This window comes from Tasmannia lanceolata, unplaced genomic scaffold (assembly GCF_043159265.1).
Source record: "Tasmannia lanceolata isolate RefF3 unplaced genomic scaffold, GAP_Taslan_0.1 ptg000003l, whole genome shotgun sequence".
Taxonomy (NCBI): Eukaryota; Viridiplantae; Streptophyta; class Magnoliopsida; order Canellales; family Winteraceae; genus Tasmannia; species Tasmannia lanceolata.
Window position 1 is genome coordinate 58,894,852 of NW_027518680.1, and position 23,532 is coordinate 58,918,383.

Sequence of the window (23,532 nt, forward strand, 5' to 3'; positions counted from 1 at the left end):
TGGGTCGGGTCAGTTTCAGGTTGGAAAAAGGGTTCCTTGAGTCAGGTCGGGTTGAACCTCTTCGGGTTGGAACTCGGGTCGGGTCGGGTCAACCGAGTTGCACCCCTAGATTTAAGTGATATGAACAATATAACTGAAGTACATAAGATACAAATGCTTATTTCACAGTGGGAACCAATTACAACTTGGAGGACTCCTGCCATCTACTACTCCTTCCTTAATTAGGCCAAACCATGCGCTTTTTTTAACAAATTATATCTAAGAAACATAGGTGGGATTCAAAATGCGTAGGCAGGAAATAATCTAAACAACAATGTATTAAATTATTAAATCGAAGATCTTGTATACAGCCATAAATATTCTCATCATTAAGAAAGATTGTGGATTTAACTCAAATGTTTTACACCACTCCAAAGAGATTATTCCCATAAGTTAAGACATGTATAAATACATACATTCATACTCATAAAACTCTTCAACTACTTGTTCAAAGCATTAATACATCTACCACAACCATACAATATGTGACATTATAAGTAGAGGACTTGAGGGATCAATAACAAGCACGAGCCTCCAAGTTTGGCAATCGGACAAATGCAATGGACAAAGGATCAAGGGATATATGAGATTTTGGATGAACAAGATAAGGGTTAAAATTGGGGATGTTTCCATCCTCAGTGAGCTCCAAAGGAACCCCATTGAGGAGCATGGTTTGGCTTTGAAGGTCCCCATCCTTGGGGGTTAAATGGTACTCTTCTCTCTGTGTTGCTCCATATGATGCTGTCCTTCCAACCCATGAAACTGTTCTCTTAAGGCCATGAATGAAAGAACCTTTGCCATGTGTGGTCTCTCCTACGTGCACACTGATGTTCGTTTTGCTTAGGACTGTAATTTGGAACACAGTGTTTTTGCTTAGATTGATCAGAAGTAGAGTTACACCTACCTGCAGAAAGAGGATGTTGATATTAGAAATTCCAAAACCTCATCTATGTTATTTGTGGGTATGAAGGCACTAAGGACGCCAAGCACTATTGAAGAGGTAGCTCAATGATAAACCTGTTGAACTCTAAACAGGTCGACTCAAGCACTCTGAGAACTTAAAATTTTGGTCAATATAACTCACTATTCAACCTTGTTAATTCGATTTAACACATGCAAGAATCGAAGTCAAGTCTTGAGATTTTTAATAAAACTTGACAACCAGCAAATCAAGAAGCTGAAGAACATAGAAATTTCAGAGGTAATTTGGAAGCAAGGTCAAGAAATTAGATTAGCCATACCTGTTGTCTTGAACAATGGGCATAGGTACGCAAAAATGGAGAACCGCTGAAATCAATATCAAGAACCGCTCTTCCCATCAATCGATGCCATAGCCGTGCACTGATTGCAAGCAAGCCAACATAATCATGATTCAGAATAAAATGTCCTTCAAAAACAAAATTTATAGCTTTTTTTTTTAATGAAAACAAAATTTATAGTTTTGGGTCACATAAGTGATTATTGCCTGTAGTAATCAGGATTTGGTATGAATGTTGTTTTGTTGAGAAGCCCATAGTTGCCGCCAATTAAAGTCTGTCTACAATAAGCCTTGGTACCATACTTGGCTGCCATTCCAAGCTGATCTAGGTACCTACATTATATATGTATCTCAGAATTTGCATTGAATCTCACGATAAAAATGAAGAATCCAGGATGATAGAAAATTTAAAGCCCAAACCTAGAATGCGAACAAAAGAAGCAAACATACCAAAAACTGTTCACAAAGGTGTTTGATACCAAACGGCCACCACTGTTGTAGGCACCACCAGATTCCCCAACCCAAGCAGAAGCCCATGGCCCATGTCTTTGTATGGTAAGTTGGAGCTCTCTGAATGTTCCAGCTATATGATTTAAAAAATGGGGATCCAAGATCCTACTTGCAAGATTATGATCAACACCTGACAAGAAAGAAGAATTAAAGATGCCATCAGCTCCTAGGTTCTTAGTTGTTCAAACAATAAACAATACAAGCACATACTATGTGAATCAAACATGCGTGTGCGCGCGCATGCGCACAGACACACATATATATTTATATGTATCAGACTTGGACAGACATATATTCTGACAAAGTCCTCGGGGAGCTCAATTTACTATGTCTGTATCAGACATGCTACGCCAAGGTTTTGAATTTCAGTTTTAGGTTTCGGGCGCCACAGAAACAGAAACATTTTGGTTTCGGCTGAGAATTTCAGTGGCAATCCTATAAAATTAGGGAACAAATGGAAACATATGCAAATGATAGAATTTAAGGATGAAACTTTGGGAAATGCTAGAACAAACACAATTTTTTTAATGGTAAATTGGTAAATAGAACCAACACAAATACACACTTAAAAAACATCACATAAGCAAGACAACAATCCATAATTTTTTTAAAAACATCGAACACCTAGTGAAATACACTATCACGCATGTCTGATAATTTACTATAGAACAAATTTCACTGTATTTCATATAAATGTTAAATATAATACAAGCACTACATTTTGCATGCAATTCATATAAATATTATTATGTACATACTGATATATACTACATAATCAGTATATACTACATAATAATATTTATATGAATTGCATGCAAAATGTCCAACTAGTTTGGGACAAAGGCTCAGTTGAGTTGAGTTGAGTTGTATACTGATATAGTATACCACTATTACACTTACGAGTTAAGTTTATGTATTCCGGTCATTTCGGTTTCGGTGGAGATGAAAAGAGAAACATTTCGGTAGTTTCGTTTCAGTTTCGGTGGAAATTTAAACCATGTGCGACGCATATCAGTATTGGATGGTCATATCATATGATAATATTGAAAGATATATTATTGCAAAAATGTTAGTTTAAGTACAAAAGAAACATGTATCCAATTACATAAAATCACATGACAATATAAAAATTGACAAATTCATAACGAAAGAATGAAACGGGAGATAAAGTAAAGTTTTCTCTGAATAATCATGATTGACATCTGTCCAACACAGAAATTTGGATCCATGTTTAATGAGACAACTATCACCTTACCCACCTGGCCCTAGATTGTATATGTGATGAGTCATGACATTGACCACGTTCGACCCTGAAGACTGAAGAAGCTGAGTATACCACTGCTGATCGAAGAATCCTCCCGGTGCCACTAACAATGGCTTTGAGTGGGACCTCTCATATAACTTATTGAGAATTGCTTTCAAGCCAATTAAATCTTTTGCATACTCTTCAGCATCAACACTTGCCCAAATGCCGTGCCCACTCAACTCATTTCCTGACATCAGGCAAAGGTGGCAATGGTGAGAGAACACATTGAGATTTTCAAGTGAAAGAGATAAAGCATTAAACTTAAAAAGTGAAGTACCAAATTCCCATGAATCAACTGGATATCCCTTTGAAATGGTGTGCTCTATGAAACTGTGAGCATTACTAGAGTTCCAAGAGCCTCCCATGACACCCTTTCTTATTTGATGTCTCCCATTGAGTGCGTTAAGACCAAACGTCACAATTGCTCTGCAACAACAAGAGTTAGACACCAAACACAGCAGCACTTTTGGTAACAAGAATCAATTTGTATTGGTATAAACTTCTAAATGGCGGCGTATCTAATTTTCCTATGAATTCAGTTTGCTTAGTGTTGGAAGGTGTATATGTGCCTAAGGGCATTTTGGTCATTGTACTCTTCTTCTTACAGAATATATACAATTACATGATGAAACTCTGAGAAAAGGCATATTGAAATACCATTATATATATATATATATATATATATATATAGGTGAGGCGAAGTCCATTCCTGACTCACATTCTTCTCCTCTTCTCTTCTCTCAACATGGTATCAGAGCAAAGGTCTTTGGTTCAAACCTCCTTGATATTAAAAATACACGTGTAATGGCCAACCCAAAAGAGGGCCCACAGGTGCCACGTGTGGGCCAACCATAAAAAAGTGGGGCGACACGTGAGGGGGAGTATTAAAGTATAAAATATTAAAGAACGCCATCTCCAACAGCTTAAGCTTTTGGAGTAATTGGCTGTTTTCACATGGTATCAAAACACAACTCCTAAGTATAAGCTATTCTCTCCCTTACTTGGATGGAAAAAGTGTCAAGGAGAATATAAACCATACATAGCACACAACAATTCTGTAAAAAATCATTTGTTCTGTAGGAACAATTGTTCACAACTTTCCACAGTTATTACACAACAATTGGCTTTCATCTAATATATTTCTAGGAGCTACTTTTGCAAATGATAACAGCCAAAGGACAAGCTAAATTTTTGAAGCTTATAGCAATAAACTAATGCCTACTAGTTGATGATTATCATATTAATAAGTAATCTGAATACTCAATACTAATAGGTAAACTGAATACTCAATATTTTTATAAAACATGCATGTCTTGCCCTAAATTGTATAGGTCTAGGTAATATACCCTACATGTTTAAACAGTCACAAAAACAAAAATGAAGTTCTGGAAATAAAAGCATTACCCTGTATTTCTGAAAAAAGAGTTGAGCGCATCCCACCTCTCCATCCGCAAACAACCTTTGGAGAACCCAAACATCCCACCTGCCAACTTTCTAAATGGGTGGCATAGAGGTCCCAGCTTTCCCATGTCATACAATACTTGGTCTTGGAGTGAGCCTCCAATCCTTATTCTCAGACCATGTTCGAAACCTACAATTCCAGAAACAAAGAAAAAGAAAATCAAAGCTAGAAATATGTGTATTGCTTGTATTAGTATCTATTAAGAAATCCAAACAATAACACTTGAAAGGATTGCTTTCTTTTCCCTTCCCTTCTTGGAAAGTAAGCTGGGATCATCGGACTGCACACTCTGTAACATTTTGTATCTCCTTTTGCTGTTTTCAATAAAGTGCACGCTCGATGGCTCAAGCTGAGGCCGAGAAAGTCACAAAAAACAACATAGGAGACAACAACAAAAAAAAAAAAACAGAACAAAACACAAAAAAAACACCTCAACTCTCACAAAGAGAGGAAATAGGGTGGATCTCAAAAGATATGAAAGATCTCCCTCCAAGCCGTACATACGAATTTTAAGGAAAAGTGATCTGATCTCTGACTAAACTAGTCCTAGCCAAACAATCCGCTTCACTGTTTACGGACCTCCATACATGCCTAGTAATAATATCCACTCTCTCAGCAAATTGAAAATCTCCGCCAAATAATAAGTAAACCTCAATTGGAAGCTCTTCTTATCCCGTGAAATTAAGTGGATCGCCCTCAATAATAATACGGCCAAGATACTCCTGATGAATCTGATGGGAACCATGAAGCAACACAAGCACTTCCACTTCATCAGATTCCTTCACTCTAATCAGACCTAAATACGTCCAAAGAGTCCCACTCTCCTCATATCTTAGGAGATCACCATTGCTAACCAGTCCAGGATTACTGATACTTGATCCGTCAAAATTAGGCTTCAAGAAGCTAAAGGACTCATAATAGCTATGACTCATCTGGATCTCATCCCAAGATTTGTAAACGGAAGAAGTAGGATAGCTTTTAAACGATGGGAGGCAGAATGCCAAATGGACCACAACAGCAAAGCTTTATCTCTGAATGTAGACAACAATCTGGAACCATTTAAAGATTTTCATGCTCCTTTCTTTCCAGATTAGCCATATAGAATCCTCAAAAAGAAGATTCCACATGATCTGAACCCTATAGCCTCAGGGAACAAATGCCCGAGTCTTGATCAGCTCATACAAATGCCTTTGGAAGGACCCAGCTTATCCCCCAAAGTCTAAATACATAACCCTATCGATCTAGAAAAGTCGCTGTGAATAAGAAGGTTCTCTACCAATTCTCCATCAGCCAAGGCATAAGGAACTATCATTCACAATTAAAAGTCTCCTACTGCAGAGATGGTCAATGGTAAGAATTTTATCCAGACAACCAAGCTAGAATAAGCCCTTTACTCTGGGAGGGGCAAGCAAACTCCAAATTCTTCTAGCGGCGATATTAGGGAAGTGATCGACAAGGCTATGAAAAATGGTTTAACCGAGACGACCCAGAAGTGCTTCCTTTCCAGATTCTTTTATCATAACTTTGTCTTTATATATAAGCTGCAAGCTACAATGTTATACCTGTAAAATGTCAATGTACTGCAAAAACATCTTGACTATTCCAAGTAAAGAAATTTCACATGAACCAGACAAAAGAAAAGTGAGTATCATTGTCAGCATGGTGGGATAATAGCGACAATCACAGTGATGATGAGGACAATGAAGAACTTTGAACAGAAAAATGATTTTATATAAACAGAACTGAATTAAATAGTCAAGATAAAATGTACCTTTGATGGCATTGGCAAGAAAAGGATGGTGCAAGTCCTGAAAACCAAATAGGAGTGCTTTAATTTCCTAAAAAGCAGATGAAATTCAACAACAAATAAAAAGAAACATGTCTGAATCCCTACTAGATTTAGAACAGAAGATTGCCCCCACGGGCATTGACCGTAGTCACACTTTTCAGGTGGCCACCAATCAATAGTAGCACAGATAAAACGATCATTAGTCTCGGCTATTGGGGTAACCCCCTTGACAACAATGGTTTCATCAACAAATTGTTGGGCCAAAATCTTGGGAACAGAGCATAGAATGAGAAGCAAGAACACCTGAAGGCCCATTCCCATATCTACCATAACAATTTCAACACTCAGGCAACCCAATTAAATAATCTGCAAAGAGAAAAAAGTACATTAAACATAACTTTAACCATCTAATCCAAATGCCCATAAAAAGAAAGATAACGAACTAAATTAATTCAAATTGCCATAAATTTAAGGCTCAATAAAAATATGGATCTCTCTAAGTGATCCAATAAGGCCTAGAACCAAAGCTATCATTAGTAAAAAAGGTCCAAATTTTGGGCTTTAAAAATATCAATGGAGAGAAATTATTTATGAAATTTGTGTTATCTTACCAATAAAATGTAAGTTCCTTTTTTGCCCTTTGTAACAGATCTAAGAAAAAAGTTGAAGATAGCACCTAGCAGCATTTAAAAAAATTATGAAAAAAAACAAGCAAAATCAATAAAAGCAAAAACAGAATTTTTTTTCTGCCAATTAAAAAGCAAACATCTTTTTAAAATTCGTTGTTAAAACAAATCAAGAAAGAAAGATTCTCTCTTAGTTCTGTTTCTCTTCTCCATTACAAATCTGGTTTTTCTTTTCTTCATAACAGATGTAAGAAGTAAAATCAAAGCTACAAATAAAAAAAACCAAAAAAAAGAAGAAATGGGTTCAAACATTTGAGCTAAACTTTGTGTTTCTCGCCCATTAAACTCTGCCTTTTCATCTTCTTCGTAACAGATACAAGAAGAACAAAAAATAAAGCTACTAACATAAAAACTAGACTATATTAAGAGAAACCCAAGCTGACCCAAATAATTAGAGACCCAAATAACCACTATCAATGACTTGTATGGTTCTTACCAGATTTGGAGAGACCTTTTGAAGAGGAATTTGAGCCCAAAACAATCATTTTTCTGCTAGAATATAGCTTTTTTCTCTTTCGCCATAGATCCACTACAAAAGACTCTCTTAGAGTAGAAATCTCTCCATTTTGACAGATGTTTCTTGTAACACATCAGTCTTTGTGCTTCAAGTAGTAAGCTTTTTCCATGAAATAAGAAGAAAGAATAAAACCCACAAAAAGCAACAAACCTAAGATATTTGGAGCTTTATAGTTTTAACTTTTAACATGATAACATGGTAAAATATGTTTTCAGTAAGATTTTGGTCCGTCTTAAACCGTCTGTCTTTTTCAGTAACTCATCAAGTCAGACGACTCAGACTCAGTTACAGTAGATTTGTTCTTGTAATTTTTTAGTCAAAAAATAAATAATTATAAAAGAATGGGAAAGTTCCTCAGGTAAAATATGTTCAAGATTCTGGTCTATCTTTTTCAGTGACTCATCAAGTCAGACTCAGTTACAGTAGATTTGTTCTTGTAATTTTTTAGTCAAAAAATAAAAATAAAAATAAATAATTATAAACAAGGTTTTAAATTTTGGTTTCGGTACTAATTTCGGACCCCACCGAAATCCGAAATTTGGTACTTCGTTCCGAAATTTCAAACCGAATTTCCGAAATTTGGTAACGTTTTTTTTTTTTTTTAAAGGGCATTTTCTCGAAGTTTCGGACCGAAATTACCGAAATTTCAGACCGATATTACCGAAATTTGGTAAAGGCCGAAATTTAAAACCATGATTATAAAAGAATGGGAAAGTTCACAATTGTGTTATCTTGCACCTTGTTGCTATAGGAATTTTCTAGAAAAGTTTGGAAAAGAAAAATATTTCTAAAATTCCCTACTTTATTACACGCAAAAAACATAAAGGGAAAAATAGGGTTACACCCACTTAACTTTCTGACACATTCAAGGATAACCCTGTAGTTTCGAATTCATCAACCACACCCCTTGACTTTTCAATGTATATAAGGTAGACTCCTTCAGTTGACGGTCTATCCACAAATCGAAGGGTTAGGTTTGATCATATGGAGCTGATCTTTGGGCACACCCTATCTATGTCAGAGTCTATTAAATGAATGCTTTGGATCATCCAAACAACGTGGGCCCACTATATTTTTGGTCAGCGGACTAGAGAAGGTTCTCTAGTTGATCGACTAGAGACGAGATCGTAATTAGCATTGTTAGTGTTTCAAAAGATTGTGTCTACCTAATACACATTGAAAAGTCAGGGAGTTTAGTTGATGAGTTTCAAACTATAGGGTTTTCGCTTAATGTGTCGGAATGTTGAGGGGGTGTAACTGTATTTTTCCCAAAAATATAACTTGAACCAGCTCAATTATGAAGGTTCAATTTATGATGATACCCTTTAAATTAATCATAATCATAATCATAATCATATTGTTTCCCTCTAAATTGTCAAAAGAAAAAAAATTGCCGAGAAAAGGAATTCCGTCACAATTGTTTTTCTTGCAATCCAAAGAAAAGAAATTCCATTCATCCACTTCAGAACATCCCATTCATAAGATTGAATCAACAGTTTCGAGACATCTTGAAACGACATCGTTTTTTATCATCTAGATCAATTAGGATGGGACCAAGGGCATGTTAGGATGTAAGGAAAAGAAAAATATGGAGAATTATATTTTTTAAGAAACTTTTTTTTGTTTCAATTTCATTTTTTTACAGCTGGTTAACACCTATTGATTTTCCGGAATGTCTAATTGTAAGGTTTGGTTCACATTTCTAAGGCCAAAATTTCTTCCTAGAATACTTTCTTCACCATATAAATAGGGTTCGACTCACCAAATAGTCGTCATCAAGATCAATCCTAGTGATCAATTTTTTGGTACAAAATAGAGTAATTGTGACCGCTGGATCTTGTAAAGACTACCCGTATTATCCTCATCCCACCATAAACGGATATCCCATCTATAAAGATAAATGACCACAAAATCAATGGTTTAACTTGTCTTGGTAGGACCCTAAAACTATATTTTTTTAAAGAGATTTTCCTAGCGTCCATCGGAAAAGGTATTTCCCAGATGGTTTGTTGCAGGCCAAAGCAGCCACCTAGTGAATGAAAACAAAAGCTGCTGAGAAGTGAGCCTGTGTGGCTGATTTGACATGTAACAGACTATCTGAGAAAATGCCTTCTGCGATGGACGCTAGCAAATCCCTTTCTATAAAAATGTATGTCTCTATCTTAATAGAAAATCATCAGATGCTAATAATCTGTCTCTATGTCCTACTTGTACTAGTCTCTACGATAGAGAGGCTCTATTGTATAAGGGGCTACTCTCATAATTTTACATTATTTTAACCCTCTGTTGAAGACTATTACAATTCCTAAAGGGCGATGATATTTTTACTCCCCCCTGCATTACGCATGCGCCCCCTTATAACGTGATTTGACGTCAAAAGGCGTTAAAGTTGCCTACTTTTCACATCAAATCACATTATAAGGGGGGCGCATGCGTAATGCAGGGAGAATGTCATCTCCCTTTCCAAAAGGTACAATTGATATATCCGCCCATACTCTTTGCTTGGGACACCCAAAATCAGCATACGTGAGAATCTGGCCCGTTGAACACTTCCCGTAAGTCTTGTCCTCTGCCAGTCATTGATACACTAGATTTGGGTGTCTCAGGAAAAGAAAAGGGTCGCATATATGACTTCCCTTTCCCGAAAAGCTCCCAACAAACAATAGAAGAGTGCAAAACAAGTCATCAGTGCCATTATAAAAATACAGCAGTGTGGATATCAGTCTTCAATTATTAATTTCTCTTTACAAATTACAAAAGTTAGCTCTATATGTATTAGAGATCTAGTATAAGTATATAATTAGAACTGAGGTAAATCATTGGATGGTCAATACTCTCACCAACGTTAGGAGGGCATGTATTCCTTCCTTGAATCTTTTACCTCTCCTTTCCCTTTCATTCCTTTTTTGTTGCACCTTTCAAATCAACCACACCTACATGCATAAATTAAGGGCAGCAGGTGTATCACTCTTTCTCTCACTCACGTGGGGGGAGTGGACTGACTCTCCATGTCCCTGTCTCCCTGTTTAGATATGAGATGATGAACAATATGGTGAAGAAAACTCAGGCTCTTTACCATCCCCTAAGTGACAAAACTTTGGCTGAAAAATTGGAAATGTTATCACTAGAGGTCAAAATGATTAGAGAGCACTTTGCTTATCGGCTACGGGGAGTAACTTGGAAATTGTAAATGAAAATTAGAAAAAGTGCACACACACAAAATATATATATATATATATATATATATATATATATATATATATATATATATATATATATGAGAAATAATAATTCTACTTCCTTTTGAGCATTTCTACTCCTCTCGTTCTTGTTTTTTCCTGAAATTGTCTGCATTTGTACTTTGTTTTTCCTTTGTTTTAGAGAAAAGATGAATAAAAGAGGGTGGGAATATATAGTGGCCAGGATTTTTTGTTACCTAAAGTTTATCATTAAAATATTAAGTTTTGCTACCTAAAGTTTATCATTAAAATCATATCAGCTCCACAAATTGAAGGGTTTAAGATGATCCTATGAAGCTGATTTTTTGTGGACACCCTTTCTATGATAGGGCCTATCAGATGAATGCTTTAGATCACCACAAATAAGGTGGGACCCATGTGTTTTTGGTCGGTCGGCAGACTAGAGACACTTTCCTCTTTGTATATATAGAGCTCATTATTCAAACAAACATTGTTAAGATTTTAATGATAAACTTTAGGTAGCAAAACTTCACATTTTATTCTGATTTCATACCTTAAAGGATGGCGCTTTGAAAAATAAAAAATAAAAAATTAAACCCCGTTTTCTTCAAAAACTTTAAACCACATTTTGGTCTGAAAGTGTATTTTTTTTGCCATCATACATTTTTGCAAACTATGGGTATGGCATAACATACATGTGTGATTAAGACAGTTTAGTAAATTAGGTTACGAGCTCTGAAGCAGGGGCGATGCCACATGAGAGGAAAGGGGGGCAATTGCCCCCCTTATTTTTTTGGAAAAAAAAATATGCCTTTATTTTTTAATAACTTTTTAATACTTACCCCCCTTTTTAAAAAATATGCCCCCCTTTCCAATCATCCCTAAGATAGAAAATAATTTTAAAATTTTAATTTTACCATTTTTATCTCTCTTTTTTGTGCAAAATTTACTATAATTTTTGCCCCCTTGTGCAAAATTTCAGATAGAAATTTTTTCTATCTTAATTTCAAGATAGATAAAAAATTACTATAATTTTTGCCCCCCTTGTGCAAAATTTCTGGCATCGCCCCTGCTCTGAAGTGTTAGGCACCATTCCTATCCAACTATCATCGGTCTATACTATTGTCCCTGACCTTATAGCCTGTTGTGAATGAAGTCTAAATCATGCTTGAATCAAGAAAGACTTATTCCATAGGGGGTGCGATTAAACATATACAAAACTTGAACCGAAATCAACCAGACACTACATGAATGTATAATTAACTAGCATGAAAAATAACAAGAACCTTGTTGAACATGCATGAAAGTATGCACATAAACTATAATGCATAAATTTTCAAAAATAGGAAAATAAGGAACTAAACAAAAGAAATCAGAATCTATGGAGACCCACAGTCGATAGATGGCGATTAAACCGAACTGATAACCATGTCTTAATTTCTTGCATGCTTAAGGTCTAGATGATCTATTTACAATATTGTAGACTTCTTCTTCCTAATATTAGTTTATTTCAATAGGTTTGATGTAGATTATAGTAGTTTTGTTAGTCTAAGATGGTTAGATTTCAAAATACAGAGTTTTTAGATGGAAATTGGTATTAGTCATTTAAAACGAGATTATATTTCCCCCTCTCCCCCCCCCTTCGACGGATAAAATCCCCCCCTTTAAATAGCATTCCAAAATAAGCATGGTGCCCATAACGGCCCCATGTACAAATGTCCCGCTCATTAATGAAACACAAAATTTGAATTTCTTCCTAAAAGTAAAAGTCAGTTCGTATACCATAACGCTCGAAATCCTTTCTTTCACACTCACAAAACAAAACAACCGTCCGATTATTTTCAAATCCAAAGGTCAAAAATACCTCATTCACCTCAATCCGCAACAATTCAAAACACCCAATAACAAATGTCCACGTTGCAAACAGTTTCTTCACCCTATAAATACAAACTGTCCGTTGTCAGAAATTTCCAACCATTTGCTCTGTCTTTCCGTTCCCAAAAGAAGAAAGAGAAGATCATCCTTTCTCCTTCAATGGCTAAAGATCAAGTTCCCAATGTCAAGCCCAAGCCCACTTCCCAAAAGATGCCCAATTCCAAGCCCGCGAAGCTCCCTTCAGCAATCCATCCTCCATGCTTCCAGGTTTTTCTTCGTTCCCCATTTTACCGTTATCTATTTCTATAATTCTTGTTGAGTAATCCATCATCCGTTTGAATTTGATGATAGATTACTCAACAAGAATTTAAAGAGATGGCTTGGCAAGTTACCGATAAGTACATTCAGCGGCAACCGAAGGTAATTTCTACTGTTGTTCGGTTCTATGGTTTTATAGGATGTAGGCTCTTGTCAATTCATACTTTTCTCCCTTGGATAGACAAGTTATTTGTTGTAGCCTTGTAGGGCATCTCTGTCTAATTATTTCTTGGACTGACCTCGAGGCTTGAGAGTGTTTTACTATAAGAACGAGGATTGCCAAGCCATCCCTGTGAATTCGTGTTGAGTAATCTTTAGGCTGTATTTCGTCATCAAATATGAGAAAGTCTGCATATCCTATACGAGTGGATTTCATGATAGATTACTCAACACGAATTCACAGTGATGGCTTTGGCAAGCGGTTGTTTCATCTATGCAAGTGCCAAAAGAGAGCAAGCATCAGATAGCGGGGGTGGAGCATTTGATGAGAGCACTGCTGGAACAGAAGAATGGGCTTGCTCGGCGCATCTTTTACAAGGCAGGAGTTGATAATACTCGTCTCCTCGAAGCTACTGATAAGTATATTCAGCGGCAACCAAAGGTAATTTCTACCTTTGGATCTAGGCTCTTGTCAATTCATACTTTCATCATGTGGATAAGACAAGTTATTATTGGACTGACCTCGAGGCAGAGTGTTATCCTATAAGAAAGTGGATTGCATCTGAGAACAGTTTAACTTAGATTTGGGTTTTGACCTTTGCTTGTATTTATCATATGGATATTGCTTACACCACTTTATTTTGATCCTATGATCAAAATGCTTTTATCTTAAACCCTAATACTGTGTTCTGCACTGATTTATGGTATTGATCAGTCGATTGTTTAAGTTGCATGGTATAATGCATGATGTTCGATGCTTGCTTATCTAACCTCAAAGGGATCCTGATTAATAGTGTATATCTCCAATGTTGCCTGACTTTGCTGAATGTTCTAAGTGCCAAGCATGATCTACCCAAATCTTCTCTACAATGATTAATTGTTACATGTTCCTTGTCTTTACATTCTCTTGTCCTTTCCTTTCTTGATTTGAGTGTAGTTAGGTCCCACAACATTTGGTTCTGCCTGCATCTTCCAATTCTGTCAATTAAAGCTTCTTGAAAACTTTAGAAGCTATAATGGTGGGTGTATCATATCTTGTTTGATTTTCTTGAGGATAATGAAGCTTTGTTTATTTGACTTGTTATTCATTCAATGTTCAGAGTAGAACTACTATTTTTAGCTAGGTCCACAATTTTACCTTTAATGTTATATTTTAAATTTATTTTGGAGTCCTTTGTTTTCACTCGATGTCTACAATACTTTCTACTGTCCCCCACTTTTGACTTACATTATTTGGCAATTGATCACAGGTTCTAGGTGAATCTTCTGGTTCCACTCTCATCCAGCGAGCAAGGGACTTCATGAAAGAACTACTAGCTGATGTTATATTTTAAATTTATTTTGGAGTCCTTTGTTTTCACTCTCTGTCTACAAAACTTTCTACTGTCCCCCACTTTTGACTTACATTATTTGGCAATTGATCACAGGTTCTAGGTGAATCTTCTGGTTCCATATTAGGATGGGAGTTGGAAGCTCTAATTCAGCGAGCCAGGGACTACATGAAAGAATATGGCGACTCTTTCGTTTCAGTTGAACACTTAGTACTTGCTTTCACACAAGGTACTCGAATTGGAAAACACCTATTTAAGGATTTTCAAATGTCTCTCAAGACCCTGACATCTGCCATACAAGCCATAAGGGGATCTCAGAAAGTTATTGACCAAGGTGATAACATCTTTCCTTGTTCCACCTCCACCCTTTGGTTGCCATTGCTCCTACAGCTCACCATGTCATTCTATACATTAACCAATTTCTAGAGTCTTTTTTTCCCCTCTACAGGCATAGGTGTCTATGATTATTGATGGATTTCAAAGTTATAAGCATTTTATTGTATCTGGAAGTTCTAATGCTGGAAATCTTGCTGATCAGCTTAGAACTCTGCTGAATAGACTTGTCCGGTTAGCCCCTAGAGCCAAAAAATACTGGAAATGGGGTATAATTGAAAAGAAGTAAAACATGTTGGATGCATTTGAAAATTATTTAATTTTAACATACTTAGTGGATTTTCCGCTGGAGAGAAATCTGCAATGGTAGTGAGCATTTTTAGAGCCCATCCCTAGAATGGGTGCCTCCGTGTCTGGGTTGGAGAAAGTTTAACTTCGACGGATCGAGCTTAGGTTCTCTTGGGCTAGCGGGTATTGGTGGTTTACTAAGGGATGAGAATGGTACACCATCATGGGTCTTTTCGAGGCCTATTGGGTTAGGTGACTTTAATGAAGCGGAAGTTAGAGCAGCTCATCATGGGTTGAGGAGTTTAGAGTGGAGCATATTTGATAGTTTCATAGTTGAGGGTGACTCACTCAGTGTCATTAGATGGTTGGAGGGAAGTCACTCGATCACGTGGAGGTTCGCGCATTCGTTTGATGACATTGAAGATCGTGTGGAGGGATCTTTCAAAGCCTTCCACCATGTTAGAAGGCCGGGTTACTGAGAGGCTGATAGACTAGCAAGGGGTCGTGTTGTTAGGGAGGCTCTTCAATTCTTTGATTTCCTTTCACCTTGAGGGTTTTTTTTTCTTATTTTAATTTTTTTTTTGTATATTCTCTTGTTTTGTGCCCCCATTCTTGACCTTCTCGGACACGGGGGTCATTGTTCTTTCATTCTCTCTTTAATATGTTTTTTTATGATCCAAGAAAAAATTTTCTTCAAAAAAAAATATTGGATTTTATAGTAACAATTAGGCTTTCATTGGTTGGTTGTATACATTGTAGATGCATGGATCTAGTTCCAATTACACACTTATTGGATCTTCTATGATCTTTTGCATCTTAATAAAAAAAAAGAAAAAAAAAAAGGACATGGTATGGTGGTATACACACTTATTGTATCTAGTGCCAAATGCACACTTATTGGATCTAGGTTGTATACTTCCTTGAGTTAGATAATGGCTACGGTCTTTCTGATTGGAAGGGATGATGAAAATACTCTTATAAAAAATAATAATAATGAGCTAATTAGAGGCACACTCTAAATTAAGAGGAAACATGTAGGAAGTGTGTGAGAAACAAATTTCCCCTAAATTTGGGAAATGAGAAGAACTTAACTTCCGAAGCGAGCTTCTGGGGAAGCAAGCTTCCTATCTGGCTTGAAGGTTGTCGGTGACCATGAGTAAGATTAAGTGTAATGCTGTAGTTGCTGTCATATACTGAAACCAGTTCCTTTTCCATTTTTGAACTTCTTGTTTATGTTGTGATTGCACGCTTAAGATTTTTTAATTTTAAACTGGAATGTTATTTTTGATGTCTCACCTTTTGAATATGTTACAGACCTCGAGGGGAAGCATGAGGCCTTAGATAAATATGGCAAGGATTTGGTGGCTATGGCACGGGAAGGGAAGCTCTTCCCAGTTATAGGAAGGGATGATGAAATTCGAAGATGCATACAGATTCTTTCAAGGAGAACAAAGAACAATCCGGTACTGATTGGTGAACCAGGTGTTGGTAGAACTGCAATTTCTGAAGGGTAAGGGCTGTTATGCCTGTTGAATTCTTTTTGATGTAACAGATCCCATGAATGATAAATAGAAAAAAATTGTTTGAAGTTACGGCCTAGGAAGCCCTTCTCTTGCAATAGACGCTCATATAATCTTTACCTTCTCAACAGGCTTTTCCAGAGAATAGTGCAAGGGGATGTGCCTCAAGCTCTGATGAACCGCAAGGTGTGCAATTTTTCATCTTGAAAGATCTTACTAATGAGTAACTGTTTAAAACTCGGTAATCGCAGTTTTCGACGGTAGAAACTCAGGCACCTAAAAAATAATGTGTTTTGCTTTAGTTGCTTTACATGTGTCGGTGAAGGAATGGAACTTTCTGAGCAGTAGCATAAGTTCTACGTTTTTGCATATAGATACTGCTAAGTTGTGGGAGTTACATTTGGAAAGTTCAAAAAACCAGTATTCTGACCAAACCAAAATCTCTTCCAAGAAGAATTGTTCTATTCCCTCAAATGGCTATAGAGCGAAAGAGCTGCCTGGTGATCCCTAGGCCGCAATATGTGCACGTTGACTCCTCCTGCCAACTCAGCTGACTCAGAAATAATTGTTTTCTTTTTTGGTCAAGCACAGTCAATAAAAAATGACAATTTATTTTTCGAAGAAAATCTGACTCAATCATGTTATGTTAAATTGCTAACTATTTATGAAATAAGAGGTTGGACTCACCACTCGGAGCCTGAGTTTACCGATGAAAATTGACCATTTATTTTTCAAAGAAAATCTAACAAAATCATGTTTTGCTAACTATTTAAGAAGTAAGAGGTTGGACTCACCACTCGAAGCCTGACCATACTGAGTCAACTCGGCAGAGTCAGGCAGCAAGTTTTAGAACACTAATTTCTTATATCTAGCTTTAAGTGATTTACTCAGTCGTGGTTAGTTGATAACTGGGAATCATTATGTTTCTATTATATCACTCTTCATTTAAAAAAAAACCTACTATATAACTCCTAATATAGAAGAACGCTAAATTAGCATTCTTATGTGTTGCTCCCTTGTCATCCTTAATGTAGTCATTGTCCGTCGTAACTTTCTTTACAAAAAAGGACTGAGATGCTTATGTAATTTTGTTCAGCGCACAGATGCCTATTCAGCATTTTCAACTTTTAGTTCCAAGTTCCAACTAAAAGAACCAGTTTCTACAATGTGCAAGAACTATTGGAACGAGTTGATAAGGACCTTAATTTACAGTTACTCAAATTGTTACTTAGGGCGCCATTGACGTAAGACAGCCAACTGATAGACTCAGATTAATCAAAAGGATTAGGGAAGTAGGTTTGAGTAAACTGGGTTAGGAAAAGTCAATGATTCTTACGACGGTTTGTAATTGGTGGTAGGTGAACTGTTATGGATGACCAGGTAGTTTTTAGGGAAATATGATCAATCACAAACAAAAGAATAATTTCTTGTTAAGAGTAAAAGGCTGGCGAAGGGTTTTGGGTGTAAAAGAGGACTAGATGTAAAGGATTGGGAAATGAACAATTCACAGTTGAGGATTGTAAATGGCTTTCAGGGGCTGGATATGGTTACCGAAGGGACTGATGGGGCCTGGTAACGGACATAGGAAAATTCTGTAACACGGTTTAAAAGACTGATTTATGTTTAGTGGGATGATTGGTGGATATATAGGAGAAAAGTGGTATGTGCATGGACAATTAAGAGCTAGGGTACGAGTGTTGGAATCTAACATGGGTATCGGTGTCGGATTCAGCAAACCTCAAAAAAGAATGATTCGCTGATTCACCAGAATATTTTAATCAATTACCAAATTTTAATTCTTTTACATAAAATTCTGATAATAACAATTAATATAAAGACATATAACAAGAAATTTTCAATAGGTTTTAGTAAATATAATGTTTTATTTTCGTATAAAAAAATTACTATCAGGATGGATGAACATCAAAACATTCGGTAATTGTAAAGTTGTGGTGGGAGTATTTAGAGAAAACAGATAAAAGAGATCTAGAAGTATCACAGTGAATCCCGAAGCATTGGAATCCGACACATCCAATAATGGTACTCACCCATTTTGAAGAGTCCGTGTAACATGAATGTTCTACAGTCAAATAATATGAACTGTAGGGGCATGTAAGTTAACAGCGAGGTTGCTGGTTCAAAAAAGTAATAACTTAAGGAATTATGTAGGGTTTATAAAGTGTCTACGGGTTACAGGTTAAATGGTGGCTAGTGTTAAGAACTGGACAGTCCACAAAGATGCACTCTACCAGTGTTTGTTGGTTGCAGGAGGGGTCAATAACGAAACTGGTGGAAGTGTACGAGGTGCAAGTGAGGTACTGGGCGTGTTTCAAATGAGCAACAGGTAGTAGACTTGTTTTCTTGAACCAGTAGAAGTTTACGATGGGCATGGGAAATGGTTTCAGGTTTGTTGCAGGTTTTTAATAGGGAAAAGATAGGGTTCTGTGCGGGGCAATAGGATTAAAGGGTTTTAGTTCAAGATGATCTTTCGTAGGGTTTTTGGAAGGAAAGCAGGTTCAGTTTGGCTGCTGGGTTAGTTTGCAGGATTTTTGGGTGGAACAGGCAATGTTTCACAGGTTCTTGACAGCTGTATAGTTGCAGGGTTTAATGTAATTCAGGGCAGCAGCAAGGCTGGGGTGATGTTAGGTGTTAGTGGGTAGAAGTTCTTTATGCCCAATCTAAATAAAAAAAGAAAGTTGGTTACGACCTTTTGATTAAAAAAAGAAAGATGAATCAGCTCGAGCCTGACCCATCCTGGCAATTACAAGGTCACTTTTGGCACGATTAGTCAAGTCAGCTCCTTGACACCCTTGAGCCAAAATGCTTTTAAATTTCCACCGAATCCGACACAAAATTACCAAAATGTTTCCGCTTCCATCCCCACTGAAACCGAAATGACCGAAACACATAAACCAAAATCGTAAGTGTAATAGGTATATATGATATTAGTATGTATTATATAATTATATTTATACGTAGTGAATGCAAAATGTGGTACATGCATTATTTATAAATTTTTATATGAATTACAAGTGAAATTTGACAAGTACTAAATTGTTTGACATGCGCGACAGTGCATGTCATTAGGTGTTTGATGTTTTTAAACCATTATGGATGGTCGTGTTGCTTATATAATGATTTCTAAGTGCGTATTTGTGCTTACTCTAGCCTTTCCTGAAGTTTCATCTTTAAATTCTATCATTTGCGTATTTTTTTATACATTTCCTTCATTTTACAGGATTTCCACCCAAATCGAAACGTTTCCGTTTCCGCCACAACCGAAACCGAAATTTATAACCTTGCATGCTGACACGTTCAAGTATCAACATCAAATGTATGATGGCATGGCATGCTTTAGACATATATTTGATTATTATGCTCTATCATTCAAAGGAGGGGAAATCTCATGTTAGATGTTCTTTCCATTTTCCTTATTTTTCGATTTTAATGCTTAAATTTCATTCTGTTCTGTTTGCCATGTCTGACAGGCTAACACCCTGTCGACACGCACATGTCTGTCTGTGTCCAAGTTACTCGGTCCAATCAGGGATTCTTGGTACTCATTTTCATGAGTGCCATAATGGCAACTCATTCTGAAGCATGGTTGATTACTAACTGCCCTCCAAGCGTTGGTGCTAAGGCGGGCTGTACCATCCATGGTTGCTTATTCCACTCTTGGTCGTGCTTGTCATTTGGCTAAGAACTTAGAAATTAGCATTTCTTTGTGACCATCTGGATTCCTATTTTTTTTTTTTAAATTACAATTCCTACTTTATAAATCATGTACTACCTCGTGAAAATTTATGGCTGGAGAATCAGTTTGTCTGACTGGATTGGATGGGATGCAAGTCTGACATGATATGACATCTTAGTTGACTTTTCAAACGGCTTGTGGAACTCTTCACATTCAGTTGTCTTGGATATCTAGTCATGTTATTGTGTTACATTTCTCCTTTTTACTTGTTATGACTTGTGATGGTGTCATTTTAATCTACTTGTGGCATTTCTATGATTTAAAATCATGAACGATTGATTGCTGAGCTGATTGATCTTTAATAACAATATTCATTTTTTCTTTCTGTTATTTTTTTGGCCGACTATGTTCATACACTTACTGGTCTATTCAAAACTAGGCCAGGTGGGCTAAGTCTGGCCGGTCTGTGTAAGTCTGATTTTTTTTTTTAAATATCATGTTTTTTCTTTCTTTTTTTTGCAATTTTTTGATAAAACAACAAACTGGAGATATTTTCCCTTGTTTTAAAAGAAAAAATCGAGATATCTTCATATGCCTTTATTTTTACTACAAAATTATCACAAAAATATTGCAATAAATTCACGATATTATTTGTTGTCCTTTGTTCTTAAATTTAATGTTTTTCTATATTTAAATATTTTTCTACTTTTTCCCTGACATAAACCCAAACATAATAGTTTTTTTTTAAAATATCCCGAGGAAATTCCTGAGACAAGTATTTGTGACAATGACAGCAACACAGTCTTGAATGTGATTTCTCTGAATCTTTTAAGTAGAATCAAATTCTGATTAATGTGTTCTTAATTTTTTATTGCAGGTGCTGCTGATGGTGCCATGGATGCGGGGAATCTGTTGAAGCCAATGCTCGGTCGTGGAGAGTTGAGATGTATTGGAGCAACAACCCTTGATGAGTACTGCAAATATATTGAGAAAGACCCAGCCCTGGAGCGACGTTTCCAGCAAATTTTTGTTGATTAACCTTCTGTGGAAGATACAATCTCTATACTAGGTGGATTGTGTGAAAGATATGAGTTACACCATGGAGTCCGCATTTCTGACCGTGTACTTGTAGCAGCTGCAGTTTTTTCGGATCGTTACATTAGTGGACGCTTTTTGCCTGACAAAGGTAACCATCTAACAATCATGTAATTTTCAAAATAGGTCTGGCTGAACACATGTGATAGACCTTTTGGGCATGCCCTGACATGCTTATTAGGACAAAATATATCCTTTTTTAGAGCGATAACAAACCTGAGTGTTATTCCATTCATGGTTTAAGGTTTCGGCCGCAACTAACCGACGCAAACACATGGGTTCGTTAGTGCCATTAAAGTACCTCTCAAAAAAAAAAAAGGAAAAAAGAAAAGAAAAAGAAAGAAGGGTCTATAGGGTGGCACATATGTGGGATCATGGTCGTTGATCTTGTAGATTCAAATGGTCTTGATCCCATTCCGGATGGCCAAAGATCGGAAAAAATCTACAATTGTTAGTTTTGGCGGAACTGAAATAGGATTGATGATGAATCAAGGGCCTCGGATCATATGATCAAGGTGATCTCAATGCCATTTGGCTGGTCTTATTGTTTCTTTTTTGGATGAATAGATCTGATGATGAAAATGAGACAGAAGTTAATTTAAGAACAAAATTTAAAATCTATGTGAGATCAAGATTGATCTCGATCTTCTCATATTTGAGTCCTACAAGAGGCTATTGGGTGGCATGTATGTGAGAGCAAAACAGTTGATCTTGTGGTGCATCATGAGGCACATATGTGAGATCGTCCGTTGATCTTCCTCATATTGTACTTTCTTCATAGAATTAATGAATTGAATGGCTCTTTTCCTACATTTTGTGCGTTTTTGAAGCATATATTTATTCGGTCGTATGCATTTTGAGTTTATAATGACCTTACTGTGCTTATTCTAGCATTTCCTTAAGTTTCATTTTAAAATTTTTATTATTTGCATATGTTCATATGGTTTTATGGTTTTAATTTTTGGAGGAATTCACCATTCATATGGTGAGTTGAGATGTATTGGACACACCGAAACCTTTTTCAATTCAGTGTGTAAAATTTACAACCAGAAGCAATCTGCGGGACGTGTTGTCCCTGAAGTGATGTTGCATTACCTGAAACAATATATCCTCTTTAGCTTGTATTTATTAATTATACAGATTTTATCAATTTTAATTCAATCATATGTTATCTGGGAACTTTTTTTTTGTTCTTGTGTTTTTACTGCTGGTTAACACCTATTGATTTCCTGGATTGTCTAATTGTAAGGTTTGGTTCACATTTCTAAGGCCAAAATTTCTTCCTAGAATACTTTCTTCACCATATAAATAGGGTTCGACTCAGCAAATAGTCCTCGTAAAGATCAATCCTAATGATCAATTTTTTGGTTCAAAATAGAGGAATTGTGACCGCTGGATCTTGTAAAGACTACCCGTATTATCCTCATCCCACCATAAACAGTAAATGACCACAAAATCAATGGTTTTACTTGTCTTGGTAGGACCCTAGAACTATATTTTTTAAAAGAGATTTTGCTAGCGTCCATTGGCAGATGGTTTGTTGCATGCCAAAGCAGCCACCTAGTGAATGAAGACAAAAGCTGCTGAGAAGTGAGCCTGTGTGGCTGGTCTGACATGTAACAGGCCATCTGAGAAAAGCCTTCTGCGATGGACGCTAGCAAATCCCGTTCTATAAAAATGTATGTCTCTATCTTAATAGAAAATCATAGAAGTTAATAATCTGTCTCTACTATAGAGAGGCTCTATTGTATAAGGGACTACTCTCATAATTTTACATTATTTTAACACTCTGTTGAAGACTATTACAATTCCCAAAGGGCGATGATATTTTCACCCCCCCTTGCATTACGCTTGCGCCCCCTTATAATGTGATTTGACGTCAAAAGGCGTTATAGTTGCCTACTTCCCACATCAAATCACATTATAAGGGAGGCGCATGCATAATGCAGGGGGAGTGAGAATGTCATCTCCCTTTCCAAAAGGTACAATTGATATATCCGCCCATAGTCTTTGCTTGGGACACCCAAAATTAGTGAACGTGACAATCTGGCCCATTGAACACTTCCCGTAAGTCTTGTCCTCTGCCAGTCATTGATACACTAGATTTGGGTGTCTAAGGAAAAGAAAAGGGTCGCATATATGACTTCCCTTT

At 36.6% G+C, this 23,532-nt stretch overlaps 2 protein-coding genes across 12 annotated transcripts; one reads left to right on the forward strand and one right to left on the reverse strand.

Moving 5' to 3' along the window:
• Positions 1-340: 340 nt before the first annotated feature.
• Positions 341-7,711, reverse strand: LOC143857016 (heparanase-like protein 2). The gene is made up of 10 exons (XM_077367291.1): positions 7,487-7,711; positions 6,470-6,730; positions 6,347-6,383; positions 4,518-4,704; positions 3,391-3,539; positions 3,067-3,300; positions 1,748-1,937; positions 1,505-1,630; positions 1,281-1,380; positions 341-943 (listed from the first exon to the last, which is right to left on the reverse strand). The coding sequence occupies exons 2-10, from the start codon at positions 6,692-6,694 to the stop codon at positions 554-556; spliced, it is 1,638 nt and encodes a 545-aa protein (XP_077223406.1). The 5' UTR covers positions 6,695-6,730; positions 7,487-7,711; the 3' UTR covers positions 341-553.
• Positions 7,712-12,755: 5,044 nt separating this feature from the next.
• LOC143857021 (chaperone protein ClpB2, chloroplastic-like) lies at positions 12,756-22,190 on the forward strand. 11 transcript variants are annotated; one of them, XR_013238441.1, is made up of 9 exons: positions 12,830-12,909; positions 12,994-13,561; positions 14,370-14,441; positions 14,547-14,784; positions 16,386-16,581; positions 16,723-16,777; positions 19,830-19,925; positions 21,163-21,471; positions 21,625-22,190. XR_013238441.1 is itself a non-coding variant. In XM_077367306.1 (8 exons), exons 2-7 carry the CDS (start codon positions 13,394-13,396, stop codon positions 19,899-19,901), a joined length of 801 nt encoding a protein of 266 aa, XP_077223421.1. In that variant the 5' UTR covers positions 12,772-12,909; positions 13,364-13,393; the 3' UTR covers positions 19,902-19,925; positions 21,163-22,190. The 11 variants fall into 11 exon arrangements, 9 of the variants coding, with proteins under 9 accessions (XP_077223438.1, XP_077223421.1, XP_077223410.1 ...); XM_077367306.1 differs by having other exon boundaries at positions 12,772-12,909; positions 13,364-13,561; positions 21,163-22,190; XR_013238440.1 differs by having other exon boundaries at positions 19,830-19,999; positions 21,163-22,190.
• Positions 22,191-23,532: the final 1,342 nt, after the last annotated feature.

Coding starts and splice junctions, on each gene's coding strand:
- LOC143857016 (XM_077367291.1), bottom strand. CDS start 6,694: ATGGTAGATATGGGAATGGGCCTTCAGGTGTTCTTGCTTCTCATTCTA. Junction 3,301..3,390: donor AGTTGATTCATGGGAATTTG/GTACTTCACTTT, acceptor GCCTGATGTCAG/GAAATGAGTTGAGTGGGCAC. Junction 1,631..1,747: donor ACCTTTGTGAACAGTTTTTG/GTATGTTTGCTT, acceptor TATATAATGTAG/GTACCTAGATCAGCTTGGAA.
- LOC143857021 (XM_077367306.1), top strand. CDS start 13,394: ATGCAAGTGCCAAAAGAGAGCAAGCATCAGATAGCGGGGGTGGAGCAT. Junction 16,582..16,722: donor AGAACTGCAATTTCTGAAGG/GTAAGGGCTGTT, acceptor CCTTCTCAACAG/GCTTTTCCAGAGAATAGTGC. Junction 16,778..19,829: donor AAGCTCTGATGAACCGCAAG/GTGTGCAATTTT, acceptor TTCATTTTACAG/GATTTCCACCCAAATCGAAA.